Raw genomic sequence first — 22,359 nt, forward strand, 5'->3', positions numbered from 1 at the left:
TGGTGGTGCCAACAATGCCCCTATGCGTTTGTTTGTTTGTTTTATATAAATTATGAATATTGCAGGCTAGAGTTGATGTCATTTTATAGGAATCCTTATTTTTCCAAGAATATATGAAATTAAAAAGGGTAAATTACATACTTATTCAATGAAATTTACTCTCTCTCCTATTTTACTTATCGTATTTTTAATTTTTTTTCAATTTGCTCACTAAACTTTAGACATTGATGTGGTTTATTATAAAATTAAAATCAGCCACGTAAGTTTTATATTTAATAAAATAAGAATTAATATTTATGTCAAAATCCTTAACCATAAAAATTTACTGTGAAAGGGAAAGAAAGGAAAGCATCCATGGCAACCTCTCGTCTTTGTCATCTTCATCGCCTCTCTCCAAAAAACATATCCAGAAACAACTATTCAACCTTTATTCATTGGAGGTCGGGCATGCACCGGTACCGGTGTTAACACCCCGAGCGTGGCCAAGACATTGGAGAGATTATTAAAAAACAGGAAGAGAAAAAGAAAGAAGAACCATAGCTCACAATTTACAATTCCACGTTGCCATCTTAGTTTACTGCGGTTGCCTCCGTCGTAGTAGCTATTGCGACCACCATCACAACTTCTTCTTTGTCCCCCATCTCGGGCAAAGGATACAGTCGACGAAGACAGACATGACCGTTCCCCACATGGACGACAGTTATGAGTTGAATGTCACCATCTTACTTCAACTGTGAGCTTCACCGTTAATGTCCATTCCCACGAATCTCATTCAATTTCCTAAAGCTCACTTGTTGTGCATGAAAGAGCTCATTACACATTATGCGGTTCCATTTTAGAACCAAATAACTTTGAAAACTAGTGTCTCAACTCTGCAGTATAAAACACAAACAGGATTTTTTGTCTCACACAAAGTTACCTCCCTTAAGACTTCACCAGCTGTGTCGAAATCAAATGGCGGTGTCGAAACTGGGACAACATCTCAATTTCAGTCCGAAACTCAACAAGTCCTTGCTGAGACTATGGATTTCCACTTTGACAGCAACTTTTGTGCCATCATTCAATTCTACCTTGCACACATTACCGAAACCTTCAATTACAATAACATCTTTACGTGGGATGGTGACTTTAAAGGAAAGTGAACTAAAGGAAGTATGGAACATAGCAGCAGTACTTTCATCGGAGAAAGGACTAACCGGTGGAGCGGAGATGTTCTTCTTCTATAGTCAAATTTCCTTTTCACGTTAGTTAGGGAATTTGAACCTAAAAATAAAATTTATGTGTTAATATTTATTATATTAAATATAAACAATTGTGATTAGTTTTAATATTAAAATAAGCCACATCATAACAGTGTTATAAAGTTAACGGTTGAGTGGCAAAAAAATTCAATATCTAAAGTTTAGTGAGTAAATTGAAAAAATAAAAAGTACGGTGAGTAAAATAGGATAGAAAATAAATTTCAGTGAATAAACGTGTAATTTATCCAATTAAAAAGTTGATTCATGGTCTTAAGTTTGAATCTCACCCTTCCAAGATTATTTTTTTCATCATTTTCTTATCTAAAAGATAATGAAATATATTACTCATTTTATTGAATGACATTAATTTATTAAGAAAGATGATACGTGGTGACACATCAATTACCATCAATGCTTCAATGATCAATGAGAAATTCACATTATAATTAAGGTATTTGGTTTACATAATGTAACATTACTTTTTGGAATAAAGTACTGGAATGTAACATTACTTTGTGAATGTTGTATTATCTTGTTTGGTTTATTTCGCGTGAATGCAAGATTACAGTGTTTGGTTGGATGAATATAAAATTACTTGTATGCATGTTTTACCAAATTATCCTTGTGATATATGTTTTCTTAACAAGTTAAACTTTGATATTAAATTACAAATATTTGAATGAAAATTCATAAAAATATTTTAATTGTTACACTATCCAAGTTTAAAGAAAAAAATATATTTAACATATAATTTAATATAATTAGTATATCAAACTTATACTTTTAAATAATTTTCATAGGTATCATGTTTATTTATATAAAATATAATATAAGATAAAAAATAATATTGTAGTCTCAAGTAGATAAATATATTATTTTTCAATATATAAGATCTACTTTTTAATAACTCAAAATTAAATATTATTTTAAATAATTATATTTTTATACAATAATAACATTTTCACCTGATAAAATTATAAAATGATTAATATAAAAATATTAAAAATATGAAATAATCAACTAATCAAATTTATTAATATTTTATTAAGTTGAACTCTTTTTATATTATTATTATTATTATTAAATTTATAATTTTGAGTAAAAAAATGAACAATAAGAATCGAGAAAGGTCCATATGAAAAGAATTCATTATTTTATGGATATTTGTGTCCAAATAGGGATGATAATTTAACTCGAATATTACGTGTTCCGACTCGACTCGACCCGACCTGATAGGGTCAGATTTTAAAAAAATCAGGTCTGGGTCGGATTTTTAAGGAGCAAGGTTGGGTTGTGTCGAATTTATACTCTAAAATTTCGAGTTGGGTCGGAGTCGGGTGGAGAATATATATTTTTCAGGTCGGGTCGATTCTAGTGGAGGTTATAAAATTTTTAGGTTAAATCATGTTCTAGTTGACAAAAACCCCGACCCATTGCCATCCCTATGTCCAAAGTGGTGAGAATTATTCATTACCTAAGAATTAGGAGGTAATGACATTTCCACCATTTTAATGAGAAAATGCTACTACTCTTAATAAGTTATTAACTAGAAATGATTTTTTTCGCGAACCAAACATGCGAATATAATTCTAGAAAAGATTACTCCCCTTGGTAACGATCTTTTCCATGAACCAAACGTACCCTTAGGTTTGTAAGTGCCTACCGTGAAATTTAAATTTTCTTCTGTCAGTTATCCATTTTGCTATTTGTGTACTTCCTCAAATTTCATTTGTTTTCTTACACAATTATAAAATTGTATCTAGTTAATATATATATCCACCTTTTAAAATATTTTTGAACATGTTAATGTTAATGGTTGAGTAGTCGAAATATTTTTTTTTATTTCAATGACTAAAGTGCATATATCTAAAAGTCAAGTGACCAATCCAGACCTAAAATTTGTTGAGCTCATGCATTTGTGTGGATTCCAAAGTGGGAGTGTTCAATCGGTCGGTTCGGTTAATTGACCGAACCAAACTTTCAAAAATTCATTAATCGATTTTTTTTTGCTTTAACTGTTAATCGAACTAATTTTTTTCCAAAAATAATTAATCGAATCGAAAAGAGTTCTGTTAATCGATCGATTAATTGAATTAACCGATATTTTAAATAATATGTATTATATATATGAAATATTTAATTTTTTCAGCTAATTCAATTAATTCGGTCAATTAATTCGATGTAAACCGAAATTTAAACACTCCTAAAACTATTAATATATAAATAATATAATAAAAATTTAAAAATTTCAGTTAATTTGGTTAATTAACCGATTTTGAATCGAATTAACAGATAATTAATCTTTAAAACAATTATTAACCTTTAACATAACAAACTTAAAATTAACTGAGTGATTAACTGAAAAAAAATGTTTCGAAGTGTTCGTGAGGGCAGATTCTAAGTTTTTTTCTTCTTCTTAGAACGCATATTCTAAGCTTTGGGAGAGAGAATCTTATGTGGCGCACATGCAATTCCGATCATTATCGTTGATCTCATCCCCATGTGTTGTAAGGTCTAATCTCGTTATATATTTTATTCCTATAAAACCCGAGTCAAATATAGTCGAACATGAACTGCCCGCCAGAAAACCATCAACAATCGTAGCCGGCAGTTTCGTAATTTACTACTCCCTCTAGGTAAGGTTATTTTCGTTTTAACAAATGAAACAAATCTTCTAATCAACTTTATTAGCATTAATTTAATATTTAATTATAATTTCCTTTTTAATATAAGGCATCTTAACAACTACAACGCTTTTCAATTTTCAAAAAAAAAAAAATTAAAAACTCTCCCTTTCCTCCCTTCTTCTCGGGCACTCAGATCTTGAAATGTTTCATATACGCCTTTCAGTCTTATATTTTGCTTATGTTTTATAAAATAAAGTTCGAAATTTATGGAAAAAGTTATGGATAACCCAACGTCGGCCGGGGATTCTTCGACGTCACGGACCGGTACGCGTATTATCTCGAGGGAGACGGCGACCATGGGCTGCGGCTTTTCGAATTTCACAACGTTTATGGCCGAGAAGCAAGATTTCGCGAGGCTTGCGATGCCTCAATATCTACGCTTAGCTGTACTCGATTCCATTAGAAAACAAGACGTCAACGGCGGTGACCAGCATTTCCAAATGCCTCGCTCCGACGATGATCCCTATTGTGAAACCCCTATCGTCGTTTTTATTAATTCCAAGAGCGGCGGCCGCCATGGCCCCGTCCTTAAAGAACGTCTCCAGAACTTAATCAGCGAAGAACAGGTAATACTTCTTTTCTCCCGTTTTATGTGTATGTTTTTGAATTTCGGTTGCCTTAGTTTTTAAAGAACTTCTAATTTGGATATTCAGGTGTTTGACCTCCATGATGTGAAACCGCGTGAATTTGTACGGTACGGACTGGCTTGCCTTGAGAAGTGGGCTGAAAGTGGAGACGCTTGTGCCAAAGAGACAAGGATGAACATCAGAGTTGTGGTATGTTTCTACTTGATTTTTATTCAACCAAACTTGTCTTCACTATTCTCTTTTTTCTCTTATTTGTATTTTTAATGTTTTTAGTTTAGTTACAGTTTGGTTTTCGTTTTCGGATTTTATTTTTAAACTTCAGAAAGAGTTAAAAAGGGAGACTATTTTAGATATAAAAGTAAATAATTTTTTAAAGATAAAATTTCATAACTATAACTTTTCTTGTAAGAAGAAAGTACATGATTTGCTTTATACAGAACTAATAGTATTGGGTTTCATGTTTGATCAACTATGATTTGGCTTTTAGCGATTCTCTACGAAGAGTAAAATAAATAACGAAGTTAACTTAAACAAAACATTCCAAGCTGATGGTTTAAGACTCTGATGAATGGGCAGGTTGCTGGTGGTGATGGTACAGTTGGTTGGGTGCTTGGATGTCTTGGAGAGCTTCATCAAGAGGGTCGGTTGCCGGTTCCTCCCGTAGCTATCATTCCACTTGGTACTGGCAATGACTTGTCTAGAAGTTTTGGTTGGGTAAGATACCTTTTTTAAATTTGATGTTGTCTACTGTTTTTCTTCTCTTCTTTCGTTGTCTCATTCTCTGAATGTTACTGCAGGGAGGTTCATTTCCTTTTTCCTGGAAATCAGCTATTAAAAGAACTTTGCAGAGAGCTACTACTGGTCCAGTTTGCCATTTAGATAGGTAACTAGACATCTAGTTCTATGTTTTACTAGAGTACTTATTACCTTTTGTTTTATAAGTTTCATAATCCTATATCGAGGACTCTGTATGTTTTAGTTTCCTAGCTTCAAAAATGAGTTTGGATAAGACGTATTCGTTGTATAAATCCCACTTTGTGGTTATGTTATATCGGTAATTGTTTCTTTGATGATGTAGTTGGCATACTGTGGTGCAAATGCCTGGCGGAGAAGTTGTCGATCCTCCTCATTCTTTGAAGGCTACTGAAGAGTGTGATGTTGATCAGGTAGTGAAATTCTCGGCTCTAAATCCTCCATTTTACTCAATCAACTTCTATTGTGTGGCTAGTTTTGAACTTGTGAACATTGATGCTTTATTGAGTCTTTTATGGATTAATAAAGTTTTGTAGTTTATGACCTGTGGCCATTAAGTTCTTTAATTTGGCATTGATGCAATTCACCAAGTTAGATGATAATAACTTGTAGTGAGGTAATTGTGTAAAAAATTGTGTTCCGCTCTCTCTTCATTGCAGATTACATTGTAGAGACAAGTTTTGAAAAGAGTTTACATTTTAGGTAATAGGTCAAAATGTGCTTTAATAGTTGAATCCAACATAACACATTCTCAAATGAACTGCGGCATTGTATATCTATTTGTTTCTTAGCATTCATTGTGGCCTACCATCTGATTAATTAGACATGGCACATTAATGTGTGTATTTTCTTTTAAAAAGAAGATTTATTCTAATTGTTATTTATATGATTTGGAATTTCAAATTCAAGTGGGGAAATTCTTGTTTGACTGCAGACTTTGAAGATTGAAGGGCATGTTCCAGACAAAGTCAACTACTATCAAGGAGTATTCTATAATTACTTTAGCGTAGGTATAGTACACCGGTTTAACTTTAAGATCTTGGTTCTTCTAATTTCTTGCATGTGGAAATACACTTAGTAGGTAGTTGCATTTTAATCTTAGAACCTTCGTAATCATCAGCATGCTAGCTAACATCAAGACTAGCAAGTTTATTATAAGAGAAACAAAATACAGTGGTAGCATTCTGAATCAAATCCCTAATAGAGTCCATGGATAATTAAAGTTTAATAAAGATTCCTTTGCTTTATTAAAATAAATTTTAACTTATAAAACATCCAAATTTTATTTTCCTTTTACAATCGCAAAAATATTCAAGAAGGGACAATCTTAGTAGAAGGGTTTCTCGTCGTACGTTAAGAGAAATATTCTTAGTCCATGGTCCTGTTATGAGAGTCTTTATTCCCAAACAAAAAAGAAATCCAAAGTACAAATTTTCCACCTTTGCTTTTGTACATTTTAAGAGCGAGGAAGATTTAAAAAGGGCTGTTGACGAGTTAAACGATATTTTGATTGATGGAAGGAAGATCTCAGTTAGTCCTACCAAATTTAAGGACGGGCGTCCAAGGTCAGGGGGGATGCATATTTCTTCAAACAAGGTTTCTAGTCAGAATAATGCAGATTCCTCAAAATCAAGAGAAGTAGAAAATTTCAACAGAAGCAGAAGGTACGACAGAACTTATAGGGATGCTCTGATGTCCAATAGGCAAGGGGGAACAAAGAACTATTTTCCGAGGATCTTCAGAGGAGGAATGTCAAGAAAAATATTTTGGAAATGCATATTCCATCAGAAAGTGCCAACTGGGTTAAGAGATCTTTAACAGGGATTATCAAATACTCTTTTTAGGTTGAGTTTATTCGGAATTCCTTATTAAAAGAAGGCTATGATGACCAAATTGCCAGATGGGGTTATGTATGGAATTCTTGTGTTATAATTCTTAAATCTCATGAGAAGATGCTGCATTTATGGAGGAACAAGGAAGAGGTTCTAAAACAATGGTTTGAACGAGTGGAACCTTTACTGAATGAGGATGGAGTTCTAATGGCTTTTGCATGGCAGAATTAATAGGGGTTCCTTTGTTATATTGGAATGAACCTTTCTTCGAGAATATAGCAGGTAGATGGGGCACAATGGTGGATATTCACGATGGTACAAGGAAAAGAGAAGACCTTACAATGGCAAGAATTTTATTGAGGGTGGCAAATCCCTTTGATGTTCCAGACGTGATCACTCTTGGATCTTATGGAAGATCATTCAAAGTAAGTATCAAGATCGGATCAGCAAGTGAGTATTCAAGTTCATATTTCAGTAAATTTTCGGTGGAAGATTCCGGTGGGGCATTTTTTGAGGAGATTATATCTGAGGAGGATGAAGGCAGATTGTTGTCAGATCGTGGGGAAGGTGAAGCATCTGCAGCAGAGAAAGATCTTCTGTCAGTGGACAATTGGAATGACCAGGGAGTTTTTCATGTTTCTGGAGGAGCTGGTGAGGACAGACAACTATCAAGACTTTCCTTAGATAGGAAAGGTATTAATGGTGGTTTGTCAGAAAGTCTAAATGTTGGAAGTTTAAAAGTAGGTGAGTTTGTAAGTTTGGGGATTAGAAGTCAAAATTACTTGGCTGATGGATCTCAGGCCCATTCTGAAGACTCTGGGATGTCTGGGTCAAAAGGCTTTTCGGGTTTTACTTTTGGGCCAGCATTTACAATTAATAAGTTTGGGGAATTGGTTCAAAACCTTAACATATCAGAAAAAAAACAGTAAAATGTTAAAAGTTTTGGAGAAGAGCCCAATTGCAAAAAAGTCGGTTACTGCAGAAATAGAGGCTGAAGAAGAAGTCTTAAGACCGGTTGAATTGGTTACAACTGATTTAGGAATCATCTCAAGGGGGAGACAGTTACATTGATCTAGAAGAAAGATCACAACAGAGAGTGATGTGCTGGAAACTAGAAGTTTGAGCAGTTGCAAAAGGGTCTATAGAAGGTTGAGGGAAAGAAGATATTGGTACGGGGATTTGTTGAACCTCTCAACTGAAGCAGTTGGAATCATAGTTAGTCAGGGAAAGTTTGATGTGGATTCCAGTACTAAAAAACAACTTAGTTTATCAGCAGAGCTCACTGCTGATGGGAGTATTCTTCCTTCCATTTATAGTGGTATTGGGGTTGGGAGTGTAAATAGGGAGATTGAAGGTTACTTTTCAGAAGGTGAGTGCTTAAGATCCAAATTTGGTTTGCTAATTAGAAGAACTAGAAGGAATCTGTTAAGGGAAGCCCTTGAACAGGTGAGCATTGATACAACCTCCTCCTCAACATTCTCGGTTTTAATGGAAGAAGCTCTAGCAACTTGGGAGGTTAGTAAGCTTCTGGGGGTATCTTTTAAGGAAGGGAAAAAAGCCTTTTTGGAGAAAATTATAGTTCTAGAGAAAGGCTTGATTGGGGTTAACCAAGGTATGGTTGATTGAAGGTTTTAGTTTGTACCTGTTTCCTTATGAAGATGACAAAATTAGTAATATGTTCATGGAACGTTAGGGGTTTGGGGAAAATGAAAAAAAGAGGGTTGTTCTGAATTTAGTCATTAGCTTAAATCCTACTTTTCTTTAGCTGCAAGAAACCAAGACTGAGAAATTTCAGAGGTCTTTTTTTAGAAGAAGTGGGATTAATAAGCTAAAAGGAGTTTTGGAATCCCCTTCAATTGGATCAGCAGGGGGTCTATTGTGCTGTTGGGACGACAATATTTTTGAGTTGGAGAGGTAGTTTATTAGCAGGAGATTTATAGCTACTTTTGGTAAATTTCGGAATAATAATTTCAGTTGTGGTTTCATCAATGTTTACGGTCCAGCAGTGGAAGAGGAGAAACCTGGTTTTTTGAAGAATTAAGCAGTTATCTTAGTGGACAGAGTTATCCCGTTTGTGTGGGAGGGGATTTCAATGTCTACAAGAAGATGAGCAGATGAGAAGAGGTTAAAACAGGAGTTCAATGGAAATCTTTAACGAGTTTATTCTTCATACGGGTCTTATTGATCTTCCTATGAGTGGGGGTAGGTTCACTTGGTGTAATAACCAAGAGAATCCCACTTTTGTAAGATTGGATCGTTTTTGGTTGATTGTCAATTTTTGGCGCTGTTTCCGGACATTGTTCAGTCTCTTCTACTAAGGTCATTGTCAGATCATAATGCTATAGTTCTTGTGAATAAAGGTGTGGACTGGGGTCCAAAACCGTTTAGACTTTTCAACTACTTGATGGATGAGGAAGGTTTTGAGGATCTGGTTATTTCTTCTCTACAGAGTTGTAAGAAAAATCAAAAGAAGGCAGGTCTTTTAGTCTTCTAAGGAGTACTAAACATGCAATAAAGAAGTGGGCTGGAAAGAGAGATAAGTATCCAGGAGCCTTGATTTCTGAGTTAGAGAAGAAAATTTTGAAGAAGAGGTTGATATTCAGCAGAAGCAAGGTGCTATCGACAGTGAGGTATTAGCAGAGTTGAATAATTACATAGCAGAATCGTGGAAACTTCACAAGATTCAGGAGTAGATTTGGTTTCAGTACTCAAGATCGAAGTGGATTGAAGATGGGGATCGCAATACTAAATACTTTCATACCTGTGCTACGGTTAGGAATAAGAGGAATGCTCTGGTTGCCCTAAATTTTAAAGGAGATACAGTAGAAGACCCGACTGCAATTAAGGCCATAGTTAAGGATTATTTCTTTAAAATTTACAATGACCGATCTACTTTAGAAATGGATGACTTAAAACTTGATTTTTCCAGAATTACTTTGGATCAGAATAAGTTCTTAGAGCAGGAATTTTCAGAGGAGGAAGTTTGGGATACTGTGAAGTCTTGTGGTAGTAACAAAGCTCCGGGCCCTGATGGCTTTAATTTGGGGTTTTTCAAGAGGTTTTGGAAGGTCCTTAAGATAGATATTATGAAATTTTTCATTATTTTTACTTGGGAAAGGAATGGGAATATGGAATAAATCATACATTTATCACTCTTATTCCAAAGATTTCAAGCATTGGTGGTCTAGATGATTTTAGACCTATAGGCTTAGTTGGTGGTTTATACAAGATCCTCTCTAAATGTTTGTCGAGGAGACTTAGGAGCTGTATCTCAGATTTAATCAATCCATGTCAATTCGCTTTTATCCCCGGTCGACAAATTTTGGACTACTCCCTTATAACCAATGAAGGGATCGACTTTTGGAGGAAGAATGGTTTAAAAGGATGTGTTTTTAAAGTTGATTTTAAGAAGGCATATGATACAGTTGACTGGCCTATCTTGTTCAGAATAATGAAGGAAATGGGCTTTGGTTCTAGATGGATAGGTTGGATTTCGAAGTGTATCACAATAGCAACTGTTTCAATCTTGGTGAATAGGGTTCCAACCGAGGAATTTCCAATGGCTAAGGGTCTTCGTCAAGGTTGTTTCTTGTCTCCCTTATTGTTCAATATAGTCGGGGAACTTTTGAATTTATTGATATTCAAGGCAGATTCAGAGGGGCTTTTTTTGGGTTTGATCATTAGAAATGAGGAGAGAAATTTTAATTTAACGCATCTTCAATTTGCTGATGACCTTATAATTTTCTGTGGTGCGTCGAAAAAAATAGATTTTGAATGTGAAGAGGGTGCTTGGAGTGTTTGAAATTATGTCTGGACTCCAATTGAACTTGAAGAAGTGTAAATTGTTTGGGGTAAATTTGAATGAAGAGGAAATTAAGGAATGGGCAGTTACAATTGGATGTTCAGTGGGTACTTTTCCCTCAGAATATTTGGGACACCCTCTTGATCCACACAGAAACTCCAACATTCTGTGGGCTCCCTCTTGGTCCCTCTAGTTCTAATTAAATCAGTCCTATGATCACTTCCCACATACTTTTTGTCAATGTTCAAGGTTCCAGCTTCAGTATACAAACCCTTAATTCTATTATGTCAAATTTCTTATGGGGTGGTGGAGATGGGGAAAAAAAGATTCATTGGGTGAGCTGGTCCGATGTTTGTAAACCAAAGATTGAAGGAGGTTTGGGAATTCCTAATTTAAATGTGATGAATAGGGCACTCTTGGAAAAATGGGCTTGGAGGTTTGCTATTGAGAGGAAGGCGATTTGGAGGGAAATGCTTTGCATCAAATACAAAATGGACTCTTCCTTAATGCAGTTTGACAATAATGTTTCTCCTAAATACTCTTGGATATGGAGATCTATGGTGAGTAATCATTTAAAAGCTGATTCGATGGGCTGTATAATCAGAAGCAAATATAGCTATAAAATTGGTAATGGGAGGAATATTCGGTTTTGGCAAGACAATTGGGCATTGGATCATCCTTTAATGGTCGTGTTCCTTAGGCTTTTCTCTATTGCAGTGAACAAAACTGGAAAATTATTTCAGTTTGGGGAATACAACTCGTGGGGCTGGTTTTGGAACGTTCAGTTGAGAAGGGAGTTGAATGACTGGGAATTTGAACAATGGACAATTTGATGGTTGTTATTTCGGATTTTTGTATTTCAACTGATTCTGTTGATGGATTGTTTTGGAAGGGTACTGGAGACGGGGTTTTCTCTGTTAAATCATGTGCTAATCTATCTTATTCGGGTGCTTCTGATTCAGAGGAAGCTAATTTTTGGAAGACTATTGTTTGGAGGGGCTTGCTGCCTCCAAGAGTGGAGACTTTTCTTTGGCAAGTGATCTTAAAGAAGCTGGCAGTGAAGACAGCTCTGGTTAAGAGAGGTGTTCAGGGCATAAATGATACTTTATGTCCTTTTTGTAAGCTAATAGAAGAGTTACCATCTCATTTATTCTTTTCATGTTCGGTTGTTTGGCCAATATGGACTAAATTCATGGGCTACTGGAATTTGCAGTCTGTTTTTCATGAAGATGGTAAAAGATTCCTACTAGCATGGGCTGACTTGAAGACCAACTCTCTAAATTGGTCAATTATCCCTGGAGTGGTTTTATGGACAATATGGAAAACTATGAATTCTATAGTGTTTGAAGGAGGGAAGCTAGATTGAGTAGAAATTTTCTTTCTAACAAGGTTCAGGCTTGCTTCATGGTTTTTAGCTAAGGAAACTCAGATTTCTATCTCCAAGGATGCTCTTATTGTTGACCCTTCCTTAGGGGATTCTTGCTCGTCCTATTCTAATCGGATTTCAACTAAGTTTCCTTGGTCCCCTCCTCTAAAGGGCTTTATTAAACTTAATGTGGATGCGGCTATTTCTAGTGATTGGAAGAGGAGTGGTTTAGGTGGTGTTCTAAAAGACATGTCTGGTTCGATTCTTGGCTCCTTCAAAGAGGTTGCTGCTCCGGGGCCTCCAACTTTGATGGAATTGAAAGCTATCCTAAAGGGTTTAGATTTTTATGAATCTATTTGTCATAGGTTTAAGGATCGGTTGATTATCGAGAGTGATAGTAGGGTGGCTGTTGGCTGGGTTAAGGATGTTGTTTTATGTCTTGTCGTTTATGTTCAAATTGTTAAAGACATTATTCAAAAGCTTAGTGTTTGTGAAGGTCTTATTAGATGGGTTAATAGGACAACCAATATAGAGGCGGACGTCCTAGCTAAGGCTGGCATTGGTTGATAATTATGTTCTGTTAAGGGTTGTTTCTTTTTGGTTTTCTATCTCTTTAGGGAGATTAGACCTTGTATTATTATGTAATTATTTGATGTTAATGAATTCTAGGGCACTATTTTCCTCCTTCCGCTGATTAAGGAACTATCTTCAAGTTCCATTAATCATGAAGTTGGTTTTTTAATGAGGCCTACCATTCCTATAAAAAAAAATTAACAACGTATAGAAAAAGTTGGGAGTCATGAAAAGTTCTCAAATCATATATGAATTTTTCTTGCTGGGAGCAACACCGTTCTCATTCTTGCTTATGGTGTTTTTGTATTTTTATTATGACCATTTTTGGGCTCTTACAAATCTTTATGTTTTCATTTTACATTCAGGAATGGATGCACAAGTGGCTTACGGATTCCATAATTTACGGAATGACAAACCTTACCTTGCACAAGGTCCTATTTCAAATAAGGTATACGGATCTCGGTTTTTCAAATTTGAATGCAAGAACAATAACATTTTGTCTTGAATCTCTTGACATTATATTGTAATGTAGCTTTTTTAGTTTGAAGTGCATAAGGGTATATTGCTATCTATCAAACTATATGGATTACTACATATTATAGCCATGTTATGATATTAGTGACTATGTATGGTATAGCCAAAAGGAGGGTAAAAATTATCGTCTTGCCTGTATAAATTAAATCTCTCTGTCCGTCTCTCAGTATATATATTGGAAGAGATTTGTCTTGCTAGTATAAATTAAATCTTTTCTGAATATATATTATATATCTTGTGACCACACATGTTCTTCTCTTGATATATTTCTTTTAAAGAGGTTGTTCCAGAGTTCTTTTGAAAATTGTATAAACATATATATATATTGCCAATTTCAAAGTCCAGGAAAATATCATTTAACAATTTAATTTTTATATAACTACTGCTGTAGAATTCGTCGATAACACAGGTAATCTGAGAAACAGTAGCCAAGCTCAGGGCTCAGCTCCCCCTCTTTCGTAACTTAAATCCATTCATAGTAATTCCCTCACAAACATCGCCACTGATAATGTTATGAACTAATATCTGCAATACTTGATTGTCTTATTATTTCCGTTAGCATTGATTTGCACAAAATGTATTACTAATATCACTAAAGTTAAACTTCCATGTGTGGGATAGCATTTGAAATTCAAATTAGTTTCTCTGCTCCCGTCAATGGTTTGCTTTGCTAAAGCTAATATTAGACTGTAATTGGTCCATCTTTTGTGGCAGATTATCTACTCCGGTTACAGTTGCAGTCAGGGTTGGTTTCTCACACCTTGCATGAGTGATCCATCTTTAAGGTTAGATATTCTGATAGTTTTTTGGCCTGTTCCTTATCCAATAAAGAACATATTCCGATTTCTAAATTAAAATGCTACGTATATTTGTATGTATGATGGGTATGTTAGTGTGTAACTAGCATTTGTTTAAGATGTGATTGTTCCTCAGACAGTTTAGCCAAGGCCTTGGAGATGGTGCTGAGGCACAAGACATGAAGTGCCTTAAATGTAATAGCACTCAGCTAAGGTTTGAATCATATGGAGAAGGTGTATCTAAGGCATCCTTGCCTCCTTGTTCCTTAGAATAATGCTGAAAGGTGCATTTACCTAAGATAAGCCCTTGATGGTTAGGCACATTGTTTTGAAAGATGAGTGCCTCTGTGAAGTGTTCCTTTATTTTTATGTTTTTTAAATCACTACTCGGAATTGATAATATGTGTTCATACGAAACCTTAAAGGGTTCCATTTATATTATTTGTATTATATCAGCACATTGCTTTGCTCATGCAAATCTATTTTCGTGCTTGTTAATACAAAGTCTATGTGCCTTGGCGGTCTCTTCTGCCTTTAACACATTGTTTGCGTCTTAAACATTTCTCAAACTAGTAAAACATCATTGTTGTTGTAATCCATGTGGTCTTGAAATGCTTGTTTACATTTACACCAAGAAGTTCTTTTAATAGAATTTGTTTTATGAGAGAAAGTAAACCATGAATTCTATGAAGAAACTCTCTTTCTTGTTAATGGTGTTTTGCTGTGAACAAACGTTCCTTTTCTAGTAAATATATTCTTAAGATGTTTTCAAATGCAGGGGACTCAATAACATTTTAAGTATCCACATTAAAAGGGCCAACTGCTCAGAGTGGGAGCCAATTACAATACCTGGAAGGTACATTTCATGCATTTACTTTTGCCTTATGATGCATAAGCACCCTAATCAATCATTTTTTAGTATATCCATAAATATTTCTTTTAATGAAGCTTATACATAACAAACTGTATTGGAAATTGTTGCTAGGCTTATGATTTATCACTCTCTAATAGTATGTTATTTTCTTTTAGTGTGAGAGCCATTGTTGCTCTAAATCTTCATAGTTATGGAAGTGGACGAAACCCATGGGGGAATCTAAAGCCAGAGTATTTGGAAAAAGTATGGTACATTTTCTTCAGATTACTTGATAATACTCTTTGTATGGATCAATGTCCGACTTACGATAATGGAGGAGCTTGATTGAGTTCCAATTCTAAAACAATTGGCCTCAATTTTCATTGTTTTTTTTTTCAGAGAGGCTTTGTTGAGGCCCATGTTGATGATGGCCTTCTGGAAATTTTTGGCTTAAAGCAAGGATGGCATGCATCATTTGTAATGGTTGAACTCATATCTGCAAAACACATCGCACAGGTACTGTAACCAGGAAGTTTTCATGGTAACAAGTCGAAGTTAGTTTAAAATAATGCTGTAGGAGTACAAGATTAGGATGGACTGAACTTTGTTCCTTTGGTGTTTTAGGCGGCATCGATTCGACTGGAGTTAAGGGGAGGGGAATGGAGAGATGCATTTTTGCAGATGGATGGGGAGCCATGGAAACAGCCGATGAGCAGGGAGTATTCCACCATAGTGGAAATTAAGAGAGTGCCATTTCAGTCAGTAATGATAAGTGGAGAATGACAGTGGCTATTGGCTAACCATTATCATCATCTTTGTAAAGCATCATCCTTCATGGTTCTCACCTTGGGCTTGTAAGTTGTAAATTGTATGTGTTTCCCCAAACAATGGCTTAGGAACCGGATTTATAAATGATCCATTATATTCATCAACTGGCTTTTAAAGCTTTGCATGTAGCAGCAGTTATTTATCCATATAGTTATGAATTCGAGTGGATTTAGGTTGACGCATGAACTTGAATCTGAGTAGATTCATGTTGATCCTTTATCTTTTACGAAGCAACAGATTCAATACCCATCTATCATGATCCTCTTTCAGGTAATAAGTTTCGTTCGTGATCTCTTTGAACTTGTATATGTAAACATTTAACATCGTGTGTTGAATAAAGCATTCATTAACATAAGTGTACATGTCAATAGGAACATACAAGCAATGACTTGCACGAGAACACTGTATCAAAGTGCCCAAAACTGACCATAATCATACCATTTGTACTTAAGTTTGACTTGATATGATATAGAAACACCTTATTTTAGTGGGCATACTAACGTATCAACAATAAAAACTTCATTCATGAGAACTTGTGAATAAACATCAAGGTTGCATTTTATTGATTTTGTTAACTAGCGTTACATTTTCTTTTGTCGACCTAAATTCTACCCAACATGTACGTCTCTCACCAAACTTGCTACTGGTAGATCATGTCTCTTTCAACATTATATTTATAGTCTCAACGAGATTGTCATGTGTATGTAGCGTCAACCTTTTCTTCTTAATGTTATTAACGCATTTATAAACCTTATTAATGTGAACTTTTATAGTGTCTAACCTTGCATCGAAGTTTAATTGGGACAATTCATATCATGTTTTAAAATATGTAGTTAAGACTAAAGAAAACATAAAAAATATAATGGATACACACAATTAAATGTTATATGCAAAAACTTATTCATGTTTAAAATTTAATTACAAATTTCTTTATTATAAAACTGATGTATGCTATTTATTGTAATATGACAGATAGAATACAAGATATGCATGTAGAGACGTCAAATGACTTCATAATCATTTAACTATAGATGGAATGTGTCTCGCTCTATCAGATATCAAGCAAACCTCATTTTATTGGATGATAGACATACGCAAATTACATAAAAAAGAAGTTTCAATCTTCGTTGTCTTGACCTCAACAATGACAGATAATTCGAAAGATATTTCAATCATCTTATGCAATTGTCAGCAACAATATTTGTTTGTACTTTTCATACAATTGTGTATCATCAACTTGGATCATATGTTTATAAAATGAAAATCCGTTGATGTATGATTTGAATATCAAAACAATTGATGGAATATTCTTTTATCATAGATGACTTTTCGAGGTGTATGTAGACATCGTTATGTACTTCATAATAGTTCATGAGATGAATCATTTCATTACTTGTAATAACACTAGAAGCTCATTATACAATTTATCTCAATCATCAAATAGCACCATTATTAACCTTTGATGCAATAATCCTTAATTTCCAACATAATATCTTTTTCTTAAAAGAGCTCTAATGGACACTTCATCTAAGTATACGAATAAAAAAGTCCAAGTGACATAAAGTTAAATGTAGCATATTTAAGAATTCAAAAACCCTTATTACACCATAATATATTTCATGCATGTGAAAGGTTATCACCAATCAAAACGGGGTCATCATAATTCAAAATAGGTATCTCAGTTTTGTCATCTTTTGTAACACCTTCGATCTGATCTAGTCAAAAAATTGAGTCAAATATATCACATTAATTTACACTAACTGAATCATACTCGAATTGAAAACAAATCGAATATTTCATTATTGCAAACATCATAAATTACTTTATAAAGGAATAAATTATCAATTATAATAAACTTGGAAGTCCCTAAACAATACAAAACATCAAAAGAGAATTAAATGATCAATTTAGTCAATTTAGGTTGAGAATTTTGAAATCTTCAAGATGAGTTTCAAAACTTTAGATAGACTATCTCAAAGGTTTCGAAATCTTGAGTTTGGTTTTAAAATCCAAAATAATATGTCTCAAAAGTTTCAAAAATATTTCCCATGAGTTTTGAAATTGATGCTCTTCATTCTATTTACCTTTAACTTTCTAATAAAGAACATATGATATTTTATTTTATCATGCAATATGAATTTTATTACACTTTAAATAGAAAAAGTTAGTTATATAATTATCTCAAAAGGATATATGATAATATGACATCATATATAATTATCTTTCTAGCTAAATTTACCTCCATATCATCTTCACCAAGTGAGTGGTAACCTTCGTCGTCTTCCTCATCTTCATCTTCATCTTCTTGTGGGGATTCCCCGTGAACTACCATCTCTCCCTCTTTGTTAGCACCCTCTTGGTCTCAAGTTAAATCGCTCTTTATGAACTCAAACAATCACTACAAGAAATTGAATTTTCAGTGACACTAAGAATAGTCATTAAAAGTATGAAATTTAGTCACTTAATATCATAGAGACAAAAATTTTTAGTCATCACACGTCGTCACTAATAACTTCGTCATTATATTAGTGAAAAATTTAATGAATTTTGTCACAATAATTATGTTTTTATGATTACATTTTTCACACATAAAGATTAAGGTTTAATTAGAAAAACTGTCTAAACTATACATTTTTTTCAAATAGATGCCCAAACTTTTTTTTCGATTTATCCAGAAGCCTAATGTTAAAAATGTTACCACTTTAGGTGCTTCGGCCGTAACAAACATAAAATTATGTCATTAAAAGGCGCGTTTCATGTTCTGGTAATTTTAAAAAGTTTATTTAAAATTAAAATTCAAAATTTATTATCTTTAAAAACCCCAAAATTTTGGAAAAAATAAAAAACCTAAAACTTTAAAAATCCTAATTTCAACCCTTAAACCCACACTGATTATCACCCTTTGCAATCGTTGAACCTCCATTCGACCCCACATCCACCCAAAGACTAATAACCCCATGAAAATCCACCAGAACAAGAGCCAATCGATGTTTGTACTTTGATGAACCCTGACGCTACAAATTTATCTTGATGATGAATCGACTACAAGGATGACGACGTTTGATTAGGAAGATGATAAGGACGACGTCGACAGTGGTGGTCCTAGTCGGCAATGGCGTCAACGGCGGGTTAAGGTTAGGGGTTTTTTAAGAATTTGGGTTTTTTTATAATTAAAGAGAAATTAATTTTATTTTTTAAAATATAAAAATGATTTTATTTTTTTAAAAATAAAATTTTCAAAATTACCAAAATGTGACACATGTCACTTCACGGAGTTTTTAAAGTACGTTACGTTTTGGGCACTTAAAGTGGTAACGTTTGTAAAGTTAGGGACATGGATAAATAAAAAAAGAGCTATTTAGCTCAGTGTGTCCTCTAAATACAACAGGTATTGATAACAAATCTTAAGTACATCAGACAAGATATGGCATGTAAATCATAACACAGGTCGCAACAAATTAACATTTCATTACATGTATATTATAATAGAAAATTTCACACAACATTACCTTTCACCATAGATAAACATGATGGGGATATTACCCTCCGAAGATGTACCTAAATTAGAATACAAAAATCAAGATGGGGTTCGTAGAGGATCTCAGTCAGAAATAGGATGGGGATATCGCCTCCGTAGAGGATCCCAAGTAGAAATAGAAATCAGAATGGGGATATAACCCTCTAAAGAGGATCTCATACAGAAACAAATGGGGATATTTCCCTTCTTAGAGGATCCCATGCAGATGACAGAAATGTATCAACATACAAATTAAAAGTGATGCAACATTAATAAGAAATTAGACATATCATAGATAAACATAATCAGAATATGAACATGCATACATAAACATCATACAATAAAATAACATAAAATATTAAATGCATCATACAGGTCAAGGGGACACACCTATAGTAGCTAATCAATACCGGGTAGGTCTTACGCCTCCCATGGTCGGTAGTACTTGGTCTTGTGGAATGATGACTTAAAAATAACCATCATTCTATGAGTACAGAAACCATATATCTAAATAGAAATAGACTATTAAGTCAATAAAAAACACTTACGGGTATCTCGAGATGAACATACAAAATCGAACTGAGCTGAATAGGAGTGTCAGGATTTATCGAAGAATGATGCAGAGACTCGTGATCACCTTTAGAATATAACATTAAAAGTGAGTCCAAAATCACATAATATACTTAACATAATTATGACTTTAAACGATAAATGATGTAAAAAAGGCTTTCGAGTTAGAATATTGTAAAACAGACTACGAAAACAGACACATAGCGTCGAAAAATATAAAAGAAGTGAAAAATTCATTGGAATAAGTCAACGAATAAATTTAATGGTCAACGATGAAAGTCAATGGTCAATGGTTTGATTCAGTTAACAGTTCGGTTTGTTCAAAATTTAGGTTTCATTAACTAGTACAATATATGTTTAAAATCATGCGATCAAATATCATTCTATCATTAATTCAAATATTATTAAAAAACTACAAGACTAAAACTCATTCAATTATTCACAACCTTAGAAGGTAACATAAGTTCAATCATCGAAGGACTTCACAAAATATTTAAGCAAAAGATAGAACAAAAACAAGTTCAAACAAAACAATGCGCTTAATGCAAGTGAAATAAAGCTTCATGGTAGATGTCAAGATCTCTTCTTGATAAGAATCAGAATGCCCCATCATTCATCGAATGTCCATGCCCCTAAATCAATCAGATTCTAGACCTTTCACTTCAATGCCCCATAATTCTCAGTGGAATGCCCTAAACTTCCTGTTTGATAGTTGCATACGACATTGACATCGTAGCCTTCAGGATATGGCTGTACCTTCGGCTTGGATTGGACTGGAGTCATTAAGTTCTTCTCAATCAGTATTGGAAGTAATTCCTTATAAGTTATTGGAATTGGGTCAAATTAACTCTTTTCTTGGAATATCCTATAAGGCTCAGCCTTACGACCAGTTGAATAGGCTCCCACTATACTGATTTCAGCTTCTTTCTCAGTGTCAGTACTGCTTGTATTCCTTATTTTACCATTCTTGATCGTCCTTTCAATTATTTCTCCACACATGATGACATTAGAGAAACTCTTAGTGGCAATACCTAACATATGGTTGATATATGGAGATTTTAATGTATCGATGAATAAAGTGATGAACTCATTTTTAATCATTGGTGGATGCACTTGAGATTCAACATCCCTCTATCATTGTACATATTATCAGAAGCTCTTATTACGTTTCATCTCTATATTTTGTAGCATTGTTTGATCAGGGGCCATATTAGTCATGTTCTTGTCTTGACCCAAAACGGCATGAGACAAATCCTTCCAAGAGTGTATTTGAATACGAATCAATTGATTATACCACTTAGAAGCGGGTCCAATCAAACTGTCTTGAAAATAGTGGATCAAATCTGATCTTTGTTAGTGTATCCAATCATCTTTCGAATAAACATCGTTAATGGGTAGTAGGGCAACTGATTCCATTATACCTTTCAAAATCGAGCATTTTGAATTTAGGTGGGAGCATAAAGTCAGGAACCAAAACTAATTCACTTGTATCCATTTCATTATGAGAGCTTTGTCCTCTCGTTCCTTTGAATGTCTCTCTACACAAAATTTTTAAGTTCTCAGGGATCTTATTCTTGGCTTTTTCCATCTCATCAGGATTGTACATGTTGTGATCAGTAGGGTTATCCCGAGGATATAACACAATTACTTGAGTCTTAGTGGCGGAGAAGCCTACTCGATGGATTGGAAGCATTTCGGGTGAAATGAGTAGTTGTGGATTAGAATGTGCCATCACACAATCAATGGTTTCCGTGGATGAAAAAGCATGCTCTTTGCCTTTATCCTGATTGAGCCTAGCCAATTTCTCAACAATTTGATCGATCATGCTGGCTTGAGTTTGTAAGATGTGGTATATGGTATCCTTTTATGATTGCTCTAATTTAGCTTCCCAATCTTGTTGAACTCTCTATAAATACTCTTGTAGTTATTCCTTCAATTTTTTGAAATTTGCTTCCATTAGGCCACGTGACTAGGACCACTTCCATCAAATTCTCCATAAATTAATCCCCATGTTTTCATGAATGATGCATGTGAAAATGTTTAAATAAATGAAATGCAGGTGTGAAATGAAAAGATGTAAATGCAGATACAAAAATAGTTGATCCCAACGACGAATACCGTAGAACAATTTTCATCAGAGATAAAAGTATTCAAGTTACAAGATAGTCCATTTTATATACATGATTTTGCCTAGACGTTGAGCTTAAACGGGGTCGATGCTTCATCTCAGAGCTTTGTCCTTGAAAATTATGCCACTCAAACGCTCTATAACGTAACTCAGTTAATGCCCCTACGGTGCTGAAGTCACACGTCACTCCTTGGTGATTAACGATGGAATGATCGCAGGTAAAACTCTACTACTGGATTACTTCTCGGATCAATGGATCATCCTTCCAGTCTCGAATGTTGCATGATCTTC

At 34.3% G+C, this 22,359-nt stretch overlaps 1 protein-coding gene across 1 annotated transcript; it reads left to right on the top strand.

Annotated features, from left to right (window-relative positions):
- The first annotated feature begins 4,028 nt into the window (after positions 1-4,028).
- LOC120184896 (diacylglycerol kinase 4-like) lies at positions 4,029-16,072 on the top strand. The gene is made up of 12 exons (XM_039189256.1): positions 4,029-4,494; positions 4,582-4,704; positions 5,092-5,229; positions 5,313-5,398; positions 5,594-5,681; positions 6,203-6,278; positions 13,207-13,289; positions 14,090-14,160; positions 14,951-15,028; positions 15,202-15,289; positions 15,425-15,541; positions 15,650-16,072. The coding sequence occupies exons 1-12, from the start codon at positions 4,135-4,137 to the stop codon at positions 15,806-15,808; spliced, it is 1,467 nt and encodes a 488-aa protein (XP_039045187.1). The 5' UTR covers positions 4,029-4,134; the 3' UTR covers positions 15,809-16,072.
- The last annotated feature ends 6,287 nt before the right edge of the window (positions 16,073-22,359 follow it).

This window comes from Hibiscus syriacus, unplaced genomic scaffold (assembly GCF_006381635.1).
Source record: "Hibiscus syriacus cultivar Baekdansim isolate YM2019G1 unplaced genomic scaffold, ASM638163v2 tig00112968_pilon, whole genome shotgun sequence".
NCBI lineage: Eukaryota > Viridiplantae > Streptophyta > Magnoliopsida > Malvales > Malvaceae > Hibiscus > Hibiscus syriacus.